Source organism: Cydia splendana, chromosome 9 (genome assembly GCF_910591565.1).
Source record: "Cydia splendana chromosome 9, ilCydSple1.2, whole genome shotgun sequence".
In the NCBI taxonomy this organism is placed as follows: domain Eukaryota; kingdom Metazoa; phylum Arthropoda; class Insecta; order Lepidoptera; family Tortricidae; genus Cydia; species Cydia splendana.
Window position 1 is genome coordinate 17,893,821 of NC_085968.1, and position 22,075 is coordinate 17,915,895.

The 22,075-nt window shown below is 35.7% G+C and overlaps 1 protein-coding gene across 1 annotated transcript; it reads left to right on the forward strand.

Annotated features, from left to right (window-relative positions):
• The first annotated feature begins 3,321 nt into the window (after window positions 1-3,321).
• LOC134793774 (protein lethal(3)malignant blood neoplasm 1) lies at window positions 3,322-21,844 on the forward strand. The gene is made up of 4 exons (XM_063765440.1): window positions 3,322-3,442; window positions 14,316-14,463; window positions 17,074-17,205; window positions 20,665-21,844. The coding sequence occupies exons 2-4, from the start codon at window positions 14,316-14,318 to the stop codon at window positions 21,768-21,770; spliced, it is 1,386 nt and encodes a 461-aa protein (XP_063621510.1). The 5' UTR covers window positions 3,322-3,442; the 3' UTR covers window positions 21,771-21,844.
• The last annotated feature ends 231 nt before the right edge of the window (window positions 21,845-22,075 follow it).

The following is a 22,075-nucleotide window of genomic DNA, read 5'->3' on the forward strand; positions in this document are numbered from 1 at the left end:
ATTAATGTATTTTATAATAATTCAGCATTTATTACTTATGTTTTTAATCGAATTTATTAAAAAGACAATTATTTCAATAAAATGAGCCATAATTTCGTATAAATCTGTCTTAATTTCGTACTCGTAACACCCGAAACGAACCATGAGTAACACCCGAAACAGGTAATTTATTTTATTAAAATTAATTGAAAAGTGATACTAAGTGTTACTTCAGTGTTTCAGTAGACTATACTAACTATTATTACTTGACATAAATAAAACTGGAGGTTACTTGACAAAATTCGCTAAATTATGCATTTTGGTACTGATGGTCAGAAGGTATAGGCCAATTCCCGTAACGCCCGAAACAGCTACTTTTTAGTGATTCTCTCGTTATTGCTCTTATACTTTAATTATGTGTGTACAGGAAAAGAAAATATTATCAAAGTAGTAGATGAATCAATAGTTATAACCTCCTAGTTCCTGTTACAATATCGAATAAAACCTTATTTTAAGAGTTCAAGTGTAACACCCGAAACGGTGGAATGACCCTTCTCTAACTCGAACTTAGTCAACTTTTTCAACTTCTCAAACTTCTTCAACTTCTCCAACTTTAAATTGTCCAACTTCAACTTCTCAAACTTCAACTTCAACTTCTCCAACCTTTACAATTTCTTCAACTTCTCTAACTTCAACTTCTACTTCTTCAACTTCAACTTCTTCAAATTCGACTTCTCCAACTTCTTTAACTTCAACTTCTTCCACTTCTTCAACTTCAACATCTCCTACTTCAACTTCAACTTCTCCAACCTTTCAACTTCTTCAAATTCTCCAACCTTTTCAACTTCTTCAACTTCAACTTCTTCAAATTCAACTTCAACTTCTCCAACTTCTCCAACTTCTTCAACTTCTCCAACTTCAACTTCAACTTCTCCAACCTTTTCAATTTCTTCAACTTCTCTAACTTCAACTTCTCCTACTTCTTCAACTTCAACTTCGACTTCTCCAACTTCTTCTACTTCAACTTCTCCAACCTTTTCAACTTCTCTAACTTCAACTTCTACTTCTTCAACATCAACTTCTTCAACTTCGACTTCTCCAACTTCTTTAACTTCAACTTCTTCAACTTCAACTTCTCCCACTTCTTCAACTTCAACATCTTCTACTTCTTCAACTTCAACTTCTCCAACCTTTCAACTTCTTCAAGTTCTCCAACCTTTTCAACTTCTTCAACTTCAACTTCTCCAACCTTTTCAATTTCTTCAACTTCTCTAACTTCAACTTCTCCTACTTCTTCAACTTCAACTTCGACTTCTCCAACTTCTTCTACTTCAACTTCTCCAACCTTTTCAATTTCTTCAACTTCTCTAACTTCAACTTCTCCTACTTCTTCAACTTCAACTTCTTCAACTTCGACTTCTCTAATTTCTTTAACTTCAACTTCTTCAACTTCAACTTCTCCCACTTCTTCAACTTCAACATCTACTTCTTAGACTTCAACTTCTTCTAACCTTTCAACTTCTTCAAGTTCTCCAACCTTTTCAACTTCTTCAACTTCAACTTCTCCAACTCGAAATTCTTCAACTTCGACATCTCCAACTTCTTTAACTTCAACTTCTCGTACTTCTTGAACTTCTACTACTCCAACCTTTTCAACTTCTTCAACTTCAACTTTTCCAACTTCTTCAAATTCGACTACTCCAACCTTTTCAACTTCTTCAACTACAACTTCAACTTCTCCAACTTCTTCAAATTCAACTTCAACTTCTCCAACTCGAACTTCTTCAACTTTTTCAAATTGTCCAACTTCTCCAACTTTAAATTGTGCAACTTCAACTTCTCCAACTTATTCAACTTTATCAACTTCTCCAACTTCTACAGCTTCTCCAACTTCTTCAACTTCTCGAACCTCCATGTTGGAGTGGAGGTGGAAGTGATGTTAAGATAGAAAAATATGGTTGTCTGTAAAGTCGGTTTACGGACGATAATTTTGCGTGATAACGTCATAAGAAAACATTACCATTACATTACCAGAGATACATATAACTCCGTATAAGATAAATAAAGTCTAAGAAAAAAACGTGCCTCGGACGGCCAAGAAAAAGTCATTCTCGAATAGATGGCGCCATTACCTTTGGCCTATTCTCAGCTAGATGGCGTTAACGACACCGCTTGGTATTTAACAGTTTTAACACATATCAGTGAAGGAACATGGGTCAGTATGGAACAATAAAAATTAAGAATCATTTATCCGTAAACATATTCTGATTATTTTATACATTTTCAATGTTATTTTAAGTTTTAATCGTGTGTCGATAGATGGCAGTAAATGTACCGTGACTACAAAATTGACAATGACAGGACCCCTCTATACTATCTATTCTTTTTGACATTACGTAACGTTACCATGGAGATCTGTCCACAACGTTACCATGGAGATTTGTCCACAACGTGACACTTTTTCGTGCATGCTACCGGTGTTCATCGATTTATAAGACGTTATCACGTCAAAATTAATAAATAAATAAAAGAAAATAATATCTTAATTTCGTTACAAATAAAGAAAGTTCGCATTTTTGACTAATTGTAATTAGTCATCCATTTTGGGGGCGAAAAGAAGGATGTAATAAAAAGCAGATTTGTTTAAAAATTATGGTACCCAAATTACTAATTCCACGCAGACGAAGTCGCGGGCAAAAGCTAGTACCTAATAAGCAAATTAATAACCACCCGGGTAATTGTGTACTTAGTTTTTGATGGCGGTGCCAATTCAAAATCCCAGTAAACCAAAATTTTAGACAACGAAGAACGCTGCACTTACTTGCATAACCACATAAAGACATAGTTTACTCATAATTTAAATACGAATTTACTAAAAACCGTGTCTGCGTGCGGCCATGGCGATCGTGGAGTGTCTCCCTAGTCGGACAAGGCCGCCGCGCCGCGCCGCGCCTTCGCCGCGTCCATGTGTGAGTAGGACACACCTATACGTATCAACGTTTTGTTTCACCTCGCCGCGCCGCGCCGCGCCGCGCCGCGCCGCGTGTTCGCCGCGCGTTCGCCGCGCCGCGCCGCGCCGCGCCGCTTCGCGTCTAAATCGCTCATGTGTGAGTAGGACACACCTATACGTATCAACGTTTTGTTTCTTCCTCGCCGCGCCGCGCCGCGCCGCGCCGCGCCGCGCCGTCGCCGCGCCGCCGTCGCGAGTTGTTCGCTTACGTAAGACGTAGCGTAACGGCGTGCGGAGCCACATCCAATGTGAATACCGTCTAATGTCGAGATACGAATATCCACAATAGCAAGAAGCGTCTGCGTACAGGTTAGTCTGTGTGGGCGTATTAATAAATTACGTGATGTGTGGAATCGGCACAGTCTCGTGCGATTTCTTACGCAACAGGTCGCGGAGGCTGCCACATGGTCTCGGCATCATCGCACCCTCTTCATACCACATCGTACACGCGAGGTACGTACGTATCTGTTTTATTTGTCACTAATTAGGCCATTAGCACCCATTGTGCCTATAGGTACTTGGGTACAAGTGGGTTGCGGCGTTTGATTATATTTTCTACTGTACGAGTAACTCTACCAAACAGCATTAGAAAATTGGTTGGTTTCCAAAAGTGGGTGTAGCTGTAGGCCCTAATGGGTTAGAGTACCTACATTCGTTTTGTAGCAAATACCAATTGATGTATCCAAATAATGAAAGCTAAATTTTATTGGAAGTGGCGAGGTGGTATCCCTGAGTCCCGAGTTTAAGTCCGTAGTGTTTTTTTTCTTTTGACCTTTATTTCAAAACTTACTACTTGTTAGTGCTGATTTCGCTTAAGTTGTGCTTGGAATCTGAAGTAAGCTTACAAAACTGAAACTGATATTGATTGTATGGTTTAAAAAACATTTAGTAGCTACGAGAGGACCACATTTCACGTAAACTAACCTATATATGTTAATTTTAGACATATAAAAAAACTATATCTAACATTCCTTGAATTTTAATATTTATTTAAAAACGGTTGGCTTGATCTATATATTTGCTCTTGTTTCGACAGAAATGGAATACATTATTATAATTTGATGAAAACATTTAGAATAACGATAAAGCTTAGTCAACACCATTTAGTATTTATTAATTAGACAAATGGGTTTATTTACATAAAGTTATTAGTCCAACAACCATATTTACCCATGGAAATTAAATATGTATGTTTATATTTACTCGCTTAAATAAAATAAAAATACTTTTTAACTGAAACAGTTATATAACTTTTTATGTTTACATAACCACTTATGTTTACATTTACCTAGACCAAAAATCGATATTAATGAATTCGCGCTCATTCTGTTCTGTCCGCCCAACGCGCATTACGCGCCATACTTACGTCCATTACGTACGCTTTCCTGCCATGCGTCAAGTGATCATAAATGTCTCCAGACTCACAACAAAATATTGTGGTCATCAGTCTGGAAAAGATTGTCATTTGGCTAGGTCCTCTGGAATTTAGTACGAGAGGTTCATGCTCATAGTGTAGGTAGGTACATATTTTTACTCATTGTGTTGTATATAATTGAAGTAATACTTTGCGAGCTTTATTTAATACGAAAGACGAATAATTAAATTTCCGGTATGAATTACAGTTACGTTTATTTTCATGGTTCTACCTCTTTTATTCAGTCAATCTTATGTCATAGCGGCGTTTTTGTTAAAAAAAATATCGTGAATTTATTTTTAATTAAATGTAGGTGTTCTATTGTCGACAAAAGCAGTTTGCAGTCATAAAATAATATATGCTGCTTAGCTATAAAATCTTAATTCAATCAATTTATATGTATGTTTTATATTTATTCACTTAATGCTAAAATATATATATGACGAATGAAATATGTAATATGTAGGTATATGATGAATGATATACATATATATTCTAAAAAAATGTCTACCGAGTTCGTTGAATATATGTGACGTCCCACGGTCAAAGGTACCTTATGGCGGGTATGGAGTTATGCATACCCCAGTAATCTACAATAAATAGGCTATCGATAACACAAAAGATCAACCTTCTAGGTTGCGTAGTTACAGAGATATGATTTTTTGAAAATTATGTTGTGAAATGAGCAACTTTACGATAGAGAAGTTTTAAGTTTAGCCGCCTAAAAAACTATGTTCCTGAAGTAAGTTACATAGTTGACTACAAATAATAATACCTTATATATCTGAGATTAATAAAATATTGCGACTTGTTCTGTAATGCAAATAGAAACTTTTGATATCGACTGATTTATGTGTATACTAACCAATCTCTTGAAAATAAAGTTTTATTTCATTTTCACGATTGATTGCAATGAGCTCTCAAGATTTAAATTTTATCTATTAGAAAACGACACTGACAGACAGTTTAAGCAAAAAACAATACCGATTTAGAGGTGAAAATGTATTTTCTGACTTTTTCATCTAAAATCACAAAATTGAATATTTTTACTTTTAATGGGACACACAATCAATTTTTCTGAGCACATGTGAAAGAAATTCTGTCATTCAAATGAAATAAATCCTAAAACCCCAACTAAATACTATATTTAACCCCTTATGCCACTTTAAACTTACATAACAATAACAGTATTTGCTCCATACATTTACGAAAAGGTACCTTATGGAAATAAATCTAATAATACATCACTACAAAATATCAATCATATTACAGTTTATCTTTTATGAATAGAAAATATTAATTTACATTAAACTGCCCCAAATTTAATTAGTTCTTCGTCATAATAATCTTAAAAAAGACCAATAATTTGTATGTAATGAAAAGGTACCTTGTGATTAAGTTACATGATGAGGCATGATGATGATGGAACAGTTAGGATAAACTAATAATATTTTGGTAATGGTATAAATCGTCTATTTCTTATCAATAATATATTTCGGTTGCTATTGAAGATAAGCGCCATTGAGGTTCAATGACCTCAGATATTCCATAAGGTAATGCGTCGGGTATTGGCATTTTTCAGCAAACCAATGGCTGATTTACTCCATGCGACCAGACCAAATGAAGATTACTCTAGTTAAGAAAAACTTGACGAGAGTAACTTTGGTATAATAGCAGGCTACTTGGATTTGTGATGTCGGTCTATGTACGGTTATGATATTTGCGAGGCGCCCCAACCAGAACTGAAATTATCAAATTAGTTTTGCAGAATGCTAATACAGTTCTCTACCAAACTTCTTTTCCCGTATTGACTAGTTTTTTTGGGAATATTCAATCTTTTTTCCATAAGGTACCTTTTCTACTAAACTCTGAGACGACATTACTAGGCTTATAACTAACTTATAACAAAAATAAAAGCAGGTAAACAAACGTTACGCATTAAGGTTTCGGATCACACTATAAAAAAAACTTGAGCATTTTTTCACCTCTTTACAAAACATTTCATATCTCCGAAACTAGAAACCCTCATAAGGTACCTTTTCCCGTGGAACGTCACATATGATAATGTTTCCGTGACTTGGAACGTGCAAGAGAGTTTTAAATTAATTAAAACCGGAATAGCAGGTGCTATATGTTGGTGGTTAGTAACTAATAATAATAACCACATTGACACAGTCACTAACAAGCCACCTTCGGGTTTTTGTAACCTTTTAATATTATAAATATTGTAATTCGCCATTCAAATTATCGTCAACCTCGCCATGAAGAGATTTTTTTTTTTATATTATTATATGTATAGGCGAAAAAATTTTAACTTATGACTTTTACTGTTAAAGGTGAATGAACTTTATTATACCTAGGTAACCTAGGTGATTTCTCTGAAATTTATATTTATTAACTAGTAATATAATTATGTTATGTAATGAAGAAAATAATACATATTATTTTATTATTTTTGTTAATGTATACCAAATGTAGTTAGCAATTAAAATCGTTGAAAGACCGCTCTTTTTGTAACTTTTTATAACAGTAAAATATTTATTGACACACTATTAACTTTGCTAATTAAGAGTTGTTAAGTGAGCTTTATCTAATTAAAGCAATTCACACTACTGCGTTATAAATAAAATAAAATCAAAAGTACATAATCAATGTGTAATGCGTAACCTTATAAGTAGGTATTAAATTAGTAAAAAGAAACACAATAATTTGTTTACATGCCAATTCGAACGTACACCGATTTACATAAATGATGGCATTTAGTTATCGAGCATTTCGCTCCTACTTGTTCGTACATGTATTGGCGCAAGCGAGACGCACGATAACTCAATGACATCATTTAGATATCATTCTGTCATTGTACCTACCTACGTTCGAATTGGCCTGTTACTTAAGTATTTTATATTACCTCATATCAGCGCCTATTAAGTGTGGCCTACCATAAAAAAAAAATTGATGGGTAGGTACTACATTTGAATAAATGTTTAATACAACTTATTTATTTTCAATCATTATATTCATTATACGACTACGAGTATAAACTTATTGATAAAGCATCGTTAAAATGTTATTGTAATATTTTCCAAGGCCTCAAATGTATAAAACTTATATATTACGCTGACGTATTCAAGTAGCGTTAAATCACGCAGTTTTGTTTAGATTCATATATAAAAACCGGCCAAGTGCGAGTTCCGTACCATTACGCAAAAACGGCAAAAAAATCAAGTTTATTGTATGGGAGCCCCACTTAAATATTTATTTTACTCTCTCTGTAGTATCTGTCGTTATAGCGGCAACAGAAGTCCATCATCATCATCCTCTGTGAAATTTCAACTGTCTAGCTATAACGGTTCATGAGATACAGCCTGGTGACAGACATTGGAGTCTTATCTTATCGTTTTCGGGGGCCATTGCGGATACACTTCGACCCATAAGGATCTTTTGTGCAGTGTAGTCTTAGTAATAGGGGCCCGGTTTTACCCTTTGGGTACGGAACCCTAAAAAAGATTTGTTATTTGCAAAACTTATTTAACACCTGCCTTGAACCTCGTTCAAACAAAGTAACTGTAAGTGTTTATTACAAGAGCACTTAAACCGAACTCATAAATGACAAGTTTTGCTACTTACCCATGTCGAAGGCCGATACTTGACAAAAAAAACTTATCCAAAGATCGATTGACTTGACGGTAATATTCAATAAAATGTACTTATAAATAACTTACTGCAGTCATATTTAGTTTATTTGTTAGTTGTGTCTTTAGTCAATGTATTTGTAAATAAGTCAGTACTAAATAAAACAATACTTTCTCCAAAGTTGCTAAAATTTATAAGAATACAGTACAGCTTCAGTCATTGTACTGTCACATAAATTATCCCTGCCCGGCAGGGGCTCTCCCAGAGGAAACTCACGGACAATTAGAGTTACTAAATCAAATAAAAACTAAATCTTACCAAAAGCTCAAGCAGGTGCTAAACTTATTTCCATCAGCTATTCAGGGCAATAAAGGACATGAAATGAAAGTTAGTTTTTGTGACACATCATTTATTACTAATTCGAACACGGGCAGTTATTCTACGTGTAAATCATTAAGCTAGCATAAGCACCTTATATTATAATGTCAGGCGATAGAGCTGGGTCGTGCCAGAAATGGTTCTAAAATGATTTACAAGCAGACCTATCTAAATTTGTTAGTCCCTAAATTATCATTTACAATCACATGGCGAAACCTGCGGGACTTAAATTTACAAGCCTTTTATGCCGACTTATCTAATGCGGATTGGCAAGGGTTGGAGAGTCTTGCAGATATCGACATGAGGGTAAGGGCTTTCAATGATATACTGCTTGCGATTTTTGACAGACACGCGCCATTGAAACCTACGCGCGTCAAACACCTTCCTGCGCCGTGGCTCACGCCGGATATTAAGACACAGATGGCCAAGCGTGACCGAGCTCGCGTAAAATTTCGACAAAGCCCTTCAGATAGTAATCGTCAGAAGTATCTATCGTTACGTAACCGCTGCAATAAGGTCTGCAGGGAGTCAAAGCGTCGATACATCCACAGTTCCATTGATGAATGTCCCCCTGCTAAATTATGGAAGTTTTTAAAATCACTCGGGGTGGGCAAATCTCAATCTAGTTCATCCAGTATCCTTGATATAAATGGTATTAACCAATACTTCAGTACTTCACCAGTTACTCTAGACCTTTCCCTTAAACATTCTACCTTGTCACTTCTTGCAGCTTCTACAACCAACTCCAGCTTAGATCCTTTTGAACTCGGCTGTATTTCTGCACAAGAGACACAAGCAATCCTCAAAGCTATTAAAACGAAAGCCGTCGGTGACGATAACCTTAGTGTAGATATGCTCATGCTCGTGGCGGATTTTATTTCTCCTATCATTTCTAACATTATTAATTTCTCCCTTTCCAGTGGCACGTTTCCGGCATCCTGGAAGTATGCACATGTCATTCCTCTCCCAAAAACTTCCAATCCTGCATCTTTCTCCCAATATCGTCCTATCTCCATTCTTCCTATACTATCCAAAATTATTGAACATTTCGTTAACCGTCGCCTGCAATCCCATCTTAATAAAAATTCATTGTTTAACCCTCTCCAATCTGGGTTTCGCCCCGGGCATAGCACAGTCACCGCTTTGGTTAAAGTCACCGACGACATTCGTTTTAATATAGAGTGCAAAAAGCTAACTGTCCTTGTTCTTCTTGATTTTAGTAGTGCCTTCAACACTGTAGACTTTGACATCCTTCTAGGCACACTCAGCACTCTAAGAATCTCACAAACTTCTCTCTCGTGGTTTCATAGCTACCTTTCTGGCAGACGCCAGCGGGTCAGAGTAGATGACAAGCTGTCCGACTGGTGTGAGCTCACCGCTGGCGTCCCACAAGGAGGAGTGCTTTCTCCCCTTCTTTTCTCTATTTTTATTAATGGCATCACCGAAGCACTTACATCATCATACCATCTTTACGCAGACGATCTACAGATTTATGCAGCGGCCAGTATAGATGATCTTTCTTCATTGATTACTCAAATCAACCTTGATTTGGAATCCATACGGGACTGGGCGTGCAAATTTGGTTTGAAAATCAATGCTAGGAAGTCGCAGGCGATTATCATTGGTAGTCCTTATTATGTAGGCAAGCTTTTGGACATGGTGGTACCCGACATTTTGTTTGATGGGACTAATATCCCTTTCTCCTCTACTGTCCGAAATTTGGGTATCACCATGGATCAGACGCTTTCTTGGTCTCCCCATGTTGCTGAGGTGAGTAAAAAAGTTTTTGGATCCCTCCACTCTCTTCGACGGCTGCAGAATTTTCTCCCTCTTCATACTAAACTGACTCTTGCCCGTTCTCTCTTGCTCCCTCTTCTGGACTATGGTGACGTTGCGTATCTGGACCTTAATGAGGAATTGCTGGATAAACTTGAGCGTTTACAAAATGTTTGCATCAAGTATATATTTGGCCTCCGTAAATATGATCACGTCTCCAACTTTCGCTCCCAGCTCGAGTGGTTACCGATCCGCCGACGCAGAGATGTGCATGTCGTGTCGTTGCTGTTCAATATACTCTTCAACCCCCGTTCCCCATCTTACCTAACGGAAAGATTTAACTATCTGGCTGAAGGAAGTGATCACCGTTTACGATCTAGCTGTAATCTCACGCTTACTATTCCGCCTAATAAGACGCGAACATATGCAAATTCTTTTACGGTGCGCGCTGTGAAGTTGTGGAACGAGTTGCCCCTGTCGCTCAGGCGGTCCCAGTCTGTGGCGTCACTCAAGGCTAATCTGAAGAAGCTTTGGCTTTCCAATCAGCGTGATCTGGTTAAGTACTAAACCTTTATTTCTACTTTAAACTTGTATATATATATATATATATATATATATATATATATATATATATATATATATATATATATATATATATATATATATTGTATTGTATGTATGTATGCTAGTATGTATTTTATGTATTTTTATTCTATAATATTATTTATGTATTTTATGAGTTGACAATACGTTAGTTTACTTTTTCTAAATATTACTGTACATCCCGTAAGTTTGTCTATCTGACCTGACTGGAGTTTTCCTCTCATCTAATCGAAGGTTAGCTGGAAGAGATCCCTTATAGGGATAAGTTCGCCTTTGTACTTCCATTACTGTAATTTATTTTTGTAAACCTGTGTTGTGTACAATAAAGTGATTACTACTACTACTACTACATGTGATTCTACTAAATTCTTTAACTTTAAATTTGGAAAATGCTTCTAGGATGGAAGGAAAGCGTACACCAACCTCATAACAATGTTCCACCAGTTCAAGCCCGACGTGTCATCCTCCGCTGTGCCGGAGCCGATTTGCAGCAGCAGGAATCTGACCCGACACCGCCGAGCAACACCGAAGGACTAAGGTCTCAGTTTGAAGGTGACGTCTCCTCCATCCGGCAGAAGAGCGAAATTCTCGTGGCGAACCGCTCACCAGACACACTTGAAGTTTTAGGAATATGGACGGACTTCCACACTCTAATATGCGAACTGATTTCACATACGTAATAACATAAAAACAAAAACCCCAGTCAGCTGAAAGAAACAATTCAAGATTAATAACTAGAAGCATGTGCTCTGCTAACCTAAGAGACATTATATGATCTAAGTTTCTCACCAGCTGGAAATTCCCAGAGTGGACTCATTTCACAGCTCTGATACTCCCTCCCAACCACATTGTTTTACCAGCAGACTGGAAACAAAGCGAAATGGTCAAACAAAGATTCAACAATGAGTTGCACCTGAGGACATCTATATATTATCATATTCTACTTACTGTTTGTGGCAAAATAACAACAGCATGAGCTCCCTAGCTCATGGATGCAGCGGCTACTGCATAACCAAGCCTCTGATCGATGCTATCAGAGCATGATGTACTTCGCTTCACTGTTCTATGTATAAAAGATGCCCATCCAGGGCGAAAACCAGCCAGGAAATGATCTCAAGCCATTCTGTCCCTGGGATGACACAATCAAAATAAGAGTAACTAATGAAATTCATGGAATAATTTTATATGCAAGTATAAATAAATCATATTCAATTATTTGAATATATTTCAACCTATTTTGTATTTATAAATTAAGTTTTTGATTTAAATATTTATTAATATTATTCCATAAATTTAGGATTTAATTTGAAGTAGCAACACCATCAGCTTCAATTTGTTTCTTATTGGCTGAATGCCTGTCATGTATATTGTTGCTACATCAAAGACTTCCTTGCCATAGAACAAAACTATACTATATTCGAGACAATCCTAAAAACGTTAAACTGAGCTAACCATACAAAGTGCCGTGTCACAGTACCTATTTGAAATTTAGGTACATTAGATAGAAAATGAAATGAGAAAATGTATTTATTTTTGACTCATTGACTTTTAACCTCTACCTGAAATGAAACAGACTTTTTTTTTCTTTTTTATTTCGTTCAATTTTAAGACAAAGCAAATTCAATTATATTTTTAATACCATTGATTACATTTGACTGCCATTTTTTTACTATGGTGGGCTGGCTGGGTAAGCAGCTTCTAAAATGAGTTACTTTAAGACTTCGCAATATTAAAAACCATCAAATCTGCTTAAAAGTCTTGTGAAGGCAGTTAGAGTAGTAAAAAAACCGGCCAAGTGCGAGTCGGACTCGCGTTTCTAGGGTTCCGACTGCACATTTCTAATAGGTTTTCCTGTCATCTATAGGTAAAGAACTATTTTGTGTATTTTTCTTCAAAATTTTAGACCCAGTAGTTTCGGCTGGTGGTCATTTTTTGGCTATTTTCTTAAATAACTTTTGACCTATGTATTTTAAAATATATTTGAAATTCTAAAAATGAGCTCTTTCATTTGATATATAACACGATATAGTTTGAAAAACTTTATTTTTTAACTTTCTCATTTACCCCTCAAAAGTGGCTCCCATAATTCTTTGTTTACGTTACATGTCTATCTTTGGGTCACTAATTTACATATGTGTACCAAATTTCAACTTAATTGGTCCAGTAGTTTGGTTTGGTGACAGACGGACAGACAGACAGACAGACAGAGGCACGAGTGATCCTATAAGGGTTCCGTTTTTTCCTTTTGAGGTACGGAACCCTAAAAAATTTGTAAATCATATTTAATTAATACTTGGTTCAGTGCCAATCGCTTAAGTACTTACGCATTCGGTCAATTTTATAAATCGATGTTTTAGCGAATCGTAACTGAACAAATATCCGGGTAGATGTCCACAACTTTATAGATATGTCAATAAGCAGCCTCAAAACCTAAATGTATGCTTAAATTAATTTGAAGTACTTAACGCAAAGTCAAACATTATGCACTAATATATATTTATATATGTATTATGCATAAATCTGCTATCTTGTCTCACATTTGTCATAAGCCGTCGTGTGACTTTTAAAGTTAGATAATAATAAATTATCAGTTTATTTATGAACATCATAAATTCGATTTATTATTTACATCAATTATTTTACTATTTATTTATGGACAATTATAAAATACCTTGAAAAAAAAAAGTAAGTATTGCAGATCCTCATCTTACGATATGTAATTTTATGGATCAAGACACATTAATAACTGCAGCTACACTGTTATCTGCGATATTGTTTTGTTCGACCACTTTACTCCCAGAAATCTGTCAAAAGAAGCAGAGTTTATAATAATAACTTAGTCTGTGTCTTTAGGTATTTAAATAAAAGTAAACAATGTGTACATTTTCAGGTAGTTATAAGTGTTATTACCTACCTACATGAATAAATAAATAATACAATATTGTCACTATTGTTTATTAGTTACTACGATGTCATGACATTTGCCTTGACTTTTACGGTAGGTACGTCTGTTAATACACTTATAAATAATTATTAATTACATATTATTATATTTGACATTACATTTTAGCAAAATATTTTCTAAATTATTACTAATATATACGTATATTTACGTACATTTTATTACTTCATTTGTTGACATTACTAGGTTAACATAAAAAGGATTAGCCTTTTTCCTGTTGTTCGATTAAAAATTTATGCATGTTTGGAAGTAAGTAACAAATACTGAACTTTGTTTAATGCTCCATTTACTAAAGTCTGTTTGCTGAAATTAGATTTAGTATTACTGAGCTGTTTGTAGAAATAAATAAATTTTACAGAAATAGTGAAACTTCCATGATTACTACTAAAACTTCATTTTTTCCCCCAGTACAGAACTGTTTATTAATTCCTGGTGGTGATTTTTCTCTCAGTGTACCAGATTATAAGATTTTCTAAAAAAAATCTCACATTGTTACAAAAGTGAGTTAAATTACAATAAACTACTGAGCATAAATTAATATCCATGATTTTCTTTTTCAGATGCTTCAATTAAGGAGGCTGTTTGTTCTGGCGACCATCGTGACCTGTTGTCTTGAGGCTCAGGGCGCTGACAAGTACTCGGACGAGAACAGACCCTACGAGTTCGGGTTTAATATCGACGGGGAACAACACCGACACGAGAAGAAAGGTAAGACTTCAGTTATGAATTTGATGACATCATTTTACAGTACTAATTTACCGCCCTAGTGCGGTAACTAGCAATATACGTGCGGATGTTGAAAATGTAAAGGGCCATAAATGTACAATACACGTGCGAAAAGATAATTCGCAACGAGTGGCGATAAATCAAAACTCGATCGAAGGGAGTGTTCACGGAGTGTTTTAAACCGATACGAGTCGCGGGCGGTCGTCTACTTTCATCTTCATTCGAACCATGTCTACAGGACTATTTTTAGCACTGGGCTAATATATCGTAGGTATACCTACTTAGATAAATTCAAATTCATTTTATTCTGTCACTTAATTATCATTGCTGAAGGCATTTGACGACCGGTCTGGCCTAGTGGGTAGTGACCCTGCCTATGAAGCCGATGGTCCCGGGTTCGAATCCCGGTAAGGGCATTTATTTGTGTGATGACACAGATATTTGTTCCTGAGTCATGGTTGTTTTTCTATGTATTTAAGTATTTATATATTATATATATCGTTGTCCGAGTACCCACAACACAAGCCTTCTTGAGCTTACCGTGGGGCTTAGTCAATTTGTGTAAAAAATGTCCCATAATATTTATTTTTTATTTTTTTATTTATTTTTATTTTATTCAAAGGTTTCCAATTTATCACGATGATCTTCTATATTTTAGCATTAAATTACCTAATACTTACGATAATAGTGACAATAAAATTAAGCTGTCCATACAAATAAATAATTTAGATATAACTCCTGATTAGGGAGGCATTATCTTTAGCGTTATAACCAGTTGTACATAAGGTTCAGTTTTAATAAAATTGTCAGACCATTCACCGGATGTGTAAAGAAATTAACATGAGACCAGTCGACTCCAAAACCGGTCGACAACCATAACATTACCATGATTATGTAATAAATATATTGTATTTAAGACATTAGCAAAACGTTTTGTCTAGCGTCCGCAGTAAGACAATAAGCTAGTTTTATAATTTAATTAGGAAACTTTGGCCATTTAAAAAAATCTTGCCTCCAACATTATGTTATTTTATAGCATTATAAATATTATTTTACCTATACTACTATACAATGTGATTCAGGAGATGTGAGCAGGACTAACACTGCGCATTACGTAAATTATATGCAACTGTTTCGTATCAGTATTAGTGAGGTTAACGTTAATTTTCTAGTCGTGTTGAAAAATAGTTATTAATTTATTTACGACATGCATGGTCACCCAAAAATTAGAATACTAAACTACCGATATTCTGTGTCAAATTGAATGTCATAACTGTCATCACGGTCTGGTTACTTTTAAAAACTCGTATCTCACTCAAGTTTGACAGTTTATTTTCTTGGTAATCAAAATGATTATTACGGTTAAAGAGGTTTTATGTTTATTAATTAGGTCTTGTAGGGTGATCATGATTGTAGACAATTAAATTTGCTCTCACCAGAAACTAAAAAAATAGGAAAAAGTGTGGTTGTTTCACCTAAATACGACGGTGATCGATCAATTATCAGTTACTGAGTGTGCAGGATTAGTCCTGCTCACGTCTCACAACTCGTTGTAAATAGTTATTTGTACAACAAGAGATCAAAGTTTGATATTTCTTCGAGTGCTTATTTTGAGTCCCGTGCAAGCGAAAGATTCTATAATAGATTCACGAGCGTAGCGAGTGAATCTAATTTAGAATCTTGAGCGTAGTAAGGGATTCAAAAGCGCACGAGATGTAAATAACTTTGATCTCGTGTAGTACACAAAATTTTTCACCCTAAGCAGTGAGAACATACCTAGAGGGACAGAGATAATAGAACCCAAGTATATCGAACTTGTATTAGACCCCGCATGTTGAAATGACATTTGACTATAAAGGTCACTTGAATGTCATTTTGTCTCACTCAGTGAAACACGCTCAGTGAGCAAAATGCGATTTTGCTCACTGAGTGAGACAAAATGATTCAGTGAGCAAAATCGCATTTTGCTCACTGTTTTTAAGAAGCAAAGTACCCTTGTTCGAGCTGCTGAGGTGAAAAAAATATATCTTAATTGATTGTTAAATATTGTTTCATCGAGTGTGCAAAGTTAGTCAGCCGTTTTTGTTTCGAAGCTGCAAATCAATGTGCGAATTTAAATAAGTAGCTTTCACGAAAAAATATTGGGTTGAATATAAAATCGTTTGAAAGAGACTTTAGTTAACTTTACCTAGACCAAGTATTAAGGAATATTAAATAATAATATTTCTCCCTTAGATGTGCAGCTCAATTTCTTAGTTTTTAAGTCTTAATTTAAGGTTTATCTGTAAAAAATGTGTTACACTATCTGTTAACTCTACCATTTCATGTGATGTTGAATAAAAATGTTATATGTCTATGTTTATGATGTTATTTTTTGTCGACTTGTACTGTGATGTTACCAACGCAGACCAGCCTTCATGCCAGCCAACGTTACGTAGACTGGCATCATGAAGGCTACGCCTACCTAGCCGAGTCACTTAGTCAAATGGTCAAGTCCAGTCGTCGTGAACAAATATTGATTTATAAGTTATCGGTCTCAAGGCACTTCAAACAAACAATTCTGCGATAATCATAATACACGTTTGTTGACAGACGAGAATGGTATCATCATGGGCGAATTCGGTTTCATCACGGCCGACGGTGTTTACCATGTAACTGTCTACGCTACCGACGAAAACGGAAACTTCAAGATCCTATCCATGAAGAACATTCGAGTCAAACCATGTAAGTTACGCATTCGTTAATATCGTAAGGGCAGGATATAGGTAGGTATACAAAATATTATAATGGGCTAATAAGGTATAGGTCCATTTTCATTTAATTTTTTTAATTAAATTTTTGATATATATGATATTGCGCTCATATACATAACTAAAATGGTCCTTATAAATTTACCTAGGTACTAAGAAAGTTATTTTCATAAAACTGTTTTTGACAAACTCAAACTCAAACTCAAAATATACTTTATTCATGTAGGCCTAGCAACAAACTCTTATGAATCGTTATTAATCTTAATCTAATTATCAGAGCAATTTATTGATGTTAATATTATTCCATAATAACATTGGATTTTTATACAGATCAAATTTAACACTAAGAATTTCACAAAGAGATAGTCAAACAAAAAAAAAAGTATATAAAATACTAGTCTAGAATTACTAGAATAAAATCTAAATGTCAAAAACATAACAAAAGAAGTATATTCATCGAAATATCCATTTTCTCATAAATAATCAAATATACCTAATAAATAAATAATAATTACGAATAACAATTAATCCCACGTTGTATTATCATTCATGTAGTCTTGTGTGGTTATAATAAGCTTTAGAAATAAGTTTACGCTTTACATAATTCTTAAATTTGTTAATAGATAATTCAGTGATATGGTTTGGAAGTTTATTATAAAATCTTACGCAATTACCCATGAATGATTTTTTTTATTTTATGGAGCCTAGTGAAGGGCACTGCGGGCTTATGTTTATTTCTAGTATTAATATTATGAATTTCACAATTTTTCCTAAAATTTACAATATTTTTATGTACATACAGAATATTCTCATAAATGTATTGACAGTGCACTGTCATTATGTCAATTTCCTTAAATTTATCTCTAAGTGAGTCTCTATGGTTCATTTTGTATATTGCTCGAATAGCCCTCTTCTGCAGAACAAAAATGGTATTTATCTCTGAAGCATCACCCCACAGTAAAATACCATATGCCATAATGCTATGGAAGTAACTAAAATATACTAATCGAGCTGTTTTCACATCAGTTAACTGACGGATTTTGCTCACTGCAAAAGCTGCAGAACTCAGTCTATTCGAAACAGTAGCAATATGGGGACCCCACTGGAGTTTAGAATCTAAAGTTATACCAAGAAAAACTGTACTATCAACTAATTCCAATTCCTCATCCTTTATAATGACACTGGTTTGCACATGCCTTACGTTACTACTGGTGACAAACTTAATACATTTAGTCTTTTTCTCATTTAACAATAAATTATTAACATTGAACCAATTTACTACTTTTGAAATAGCATTGTTTACATCATTGTAAGCTTGTTGCTGTCGTTTGACTTTGAAAATAAGTGAGGTGTCGTCTGCAAACAATACTGTATCATGGTGGGTCTTAACAAGGAATGGCAAGTCATTTATGTAGATGAGGAACAGGAAAGGCCCCAATATTGACCCCTGTGGTAAACCCATAGAGTCTAATGACCCAGGTGATCGCTGTCCACTCACATCGACCCTTTGTACCTATTCTACCATTTAAGTAGGACTTAAGTAAATTCAGTGCCGATCCTCTAACTCCATAGTAATGAAGTTTCCTGATTAATGTTTCATGACAAACGCAGTCGAAGTCCTTAGACAAATCACAGAAGACACCTAAAGCATCTCATGACTCCTCCCAGGCATCGAAAATATGCTTGATTAGCTCAACACCAGCATCGGTTGTTGAGCGACCCCGTGTAAAACCAAACTGCTTATTATGCATTAAATTATTAACATTAAAATGTCGTGCTAATTGAGAAAGAACTAATTTTTCAAAAATCTTGCTAAATGTCGGTAGCACAGATATCGGTCTAAAGTTAGTGGGGTCAGAGCTGCAACCAGATTTAAATAAAGGAGTTACATTACTATGTTTCATTAGATCAGAAAAGTCGCCGCAATCAACACTGTTGTTAAATATAACTACCAAGTCAGGCGCTACAATTTCTACTAAGGATTTGACAGTATGGACAGAGACTCCCCAGAGGTCATTAGTTTTTTTGTCATTAATTGATTTAAACGCCTTTATTACATCTGAGGTACAAACATGTTCAAAATGAAGGTCTCCTCAACACTCTGGAGCGTTATGTTTTAATAATGTAACAGCAGATGAGGGTGATGAATTTAAATCCTTAGTTGTGGATACACCAGTACCTCGGTGAATAATTTTTCAAATTCGATAGCTACTTCTAAATTGGAATCTATAATTTTGTTATCAATATTTAGTTTAAGTTGTTTAATTGTGTGTTCCGAGCGACCAGTCTCCACATTTATTACTTTCCAGGTTGCTTTAATAATGTCGGAACTACTTTTTATTTTCTGACTTAGACAATTTCGCTTAGCTTTATGACAATCTACTTTAAAATTCTTTGAATAATCCTTGACGTGTTCTTTAAATTCATCACACTGATTAAACCGCCGTTCCTCATACAAGGCATACAGTTCACGTCTTCGTTGATGTAAGTCCGCAGTAGCCCACTCACTAAAAACTGATGCACCACTAACTACGACCGATTTTGAGGTAAATATCGCATTATAATGTTCCATAAAAGTGTGAAAGAATGAATTATACATACTATTAGGACTCATATCGGAAGACAAAAAGGGTAGCGCCTGAACTAAACTTTGCTTCATTCTTTCCACGCGGTCCAAGGTTACTGGTACAAAAGCTATTTGTTTTCTCATGGTATTTTTCCTTAATGCCTCAAATACCATTAATTGACCTAAGTGGTCTGATTCTAAATTGCTGAAAAGTTTTTAAGTAATAGGAAAAATATCAGTGAAAATATTATCTATACAGGTTGCACTAGTAGCAGTCACTCTAGTGGGCTCCATAAACATGTGGTTGAGATTACAAGATTTGAAAAGATTCAATAATCTACTGACAGTGAGCTTTGAACTAAAAATGTGTATACTAAATAATAAATAAATAAGAGAATTACACAGATGCAATGTCAAAAAGCCATGGGCTATTTTAACCGCCACCACCATTTTATGTTCGTAGCAAGAAAAATCCTTATTAGACTGAATGAAGGTTACATTTTGAACTGTACGCGTGTACGCGCCGTCATGGAATAGTAGTCGATGGTGGCTAAAAGGTTACACAATCAAGTTATACGCAAATCGTTAATTATTTGGGCAAACCTTACAAGGCAAGATAAAGATGTTGCTTAGATGATTTGACAAATCAAAATAAACCTGATTGAATATGTAAAGCAAGCTTAGGAGTTTTTTATTGGTTGCCACACCTTTTAACGTGGACATTACTCATATCCACGCAAAATCATCGTGCTTAAAACCATTATAACTTAATGTTAGAAGCGAATAAACACGATAAAAACGGAACATGCATGAATGTCATACACCAGTTATCACACAAAAATAAAATTGACACTGATTAATTTCCAGATCCAACGTCACCTGAAGTACCTTCTAGGAAAGGCAACTCCTTGCCTTTCCCTCCATCGCAACAAGCGCCAATAACCCAGGGCCCTGCTCCCCAGCAGCCGAAACCAAATCAGCCTTCTAAGTCCTGCTCGCACTGCAGCTTGCCTACAACCACAACACAAGCGCCAAAATTAACAGACGTAGCGGTAGTTTCTCGAGATCCTCTGCCATCTTCTGTCCTAGGTACAAACCCCGCCACCCCACCGAAGTATCCTGCGGCAGCCGATGGCTATCAAAACTTCCCACAAGGTCAACAGAATCTTCCAGCTCAAGGAGGCGTCGGGGCAGCCGGTCCCAACTACCCTCAACAAGGTGCAGCAGGTGGACCTAACTACCCACAGCCTGGACAAGATTCCCAGACAAACTATCCCCAGGGGCCAGGCTCACCCCAACAGGGTCCTAATAGTTATAATCCGCAAGGACAAGGCCCACAAGCCGGACCTAATTACCCGCAGCCAGGACAGAACTATCCTCAAGAAGGACAAAACTACCCACAACCAGGACAACCTGGACAAAATGCGCCATCAGGCAACTTCCCTCAAAGTCCGGAACAAAACCTTTTTCCTCCATCTGGAGAGAGAGAACCAAAGCAAATCGATTCACGTTTTGGCGAATCGCCTGGAGCACAGAATAACCAAGTTGTTCCTCAAGGCCCTAGCAAACCACAGCTCATTTCAGCCCAAATGCAAATCGTAGATAAAAACACGGATGTAAATTACAAAGCTCCTGGTGAAAGGGAAGGTCTGCCAAACGGATTGACAAAGGATGATATGACCACTCTTTTATACACGTTTAATTACACGGTCGGTTTTCACGGTCACCACGAGGAAGGCTACACTAACGGTGTTAAGAAAGGTTACTATTATGTGACCGGCAGGAACGGAGTAAGGACGAGGGTAGACTACGTGGCCGACGAAAATGGATTCCGCCCCAAGATAACCCAAGAAGTTCTCGACCTTCTATCGGAAGACGTTCCTAAACCAGAAACCGAAAAAGATGAAAAATATGGTCTTAAAGGTTACGAATTCAAATGGCTTTACTATCCAGTTGACTCAAAAACTCGGTAGAAACCTAGTTTCATATGTATTTGTATTTGGTTGAAATACTAACTTACCATATTAGTATTATAATTAGGGTACATATTTTAGGTTTAATATAATTAATACCACATTATACTTTAATAGAAAGGTAAGTTAATAGCAACTGAACTAAACACTGCCAAGAGAACTGCCGTACAGAAGACGAATTTCTTTATACTACATAGGAGTGAGAGTACCCACCTACTAACCTATAGTATAATTTAGTGAAGCATTGCATATATAATAATTTAGTAATAAAATTGTCATAAAAAATTTTTATGTTAATGTTGTTG

Excerpts from the sequence above, each read along its gene's own strand:
- LOC134793774 (XM_063765440.1), top strand. The coding sequence starts at position 14,316 with ATGCTTCAATTAAGGAGGCTGTTTGTTCTGGCGACCATCGTGACCTGT. Across the intron at positions 14,464-17,073 it reads ACACCGACACGAGAAGAAAG|ACGAGAATGGTATCATCATG; the intron begins GTAAGACTTCAG and ends GTTTGTTGACAG. Across the intron at positions 17,206-20,664 it reads GAACATTCGAGTCAAACCAT|ATCCAACGTCACCTGAAGTA; the intron begins GTAAGTTACGCA and ends ATTAATTTCCAG.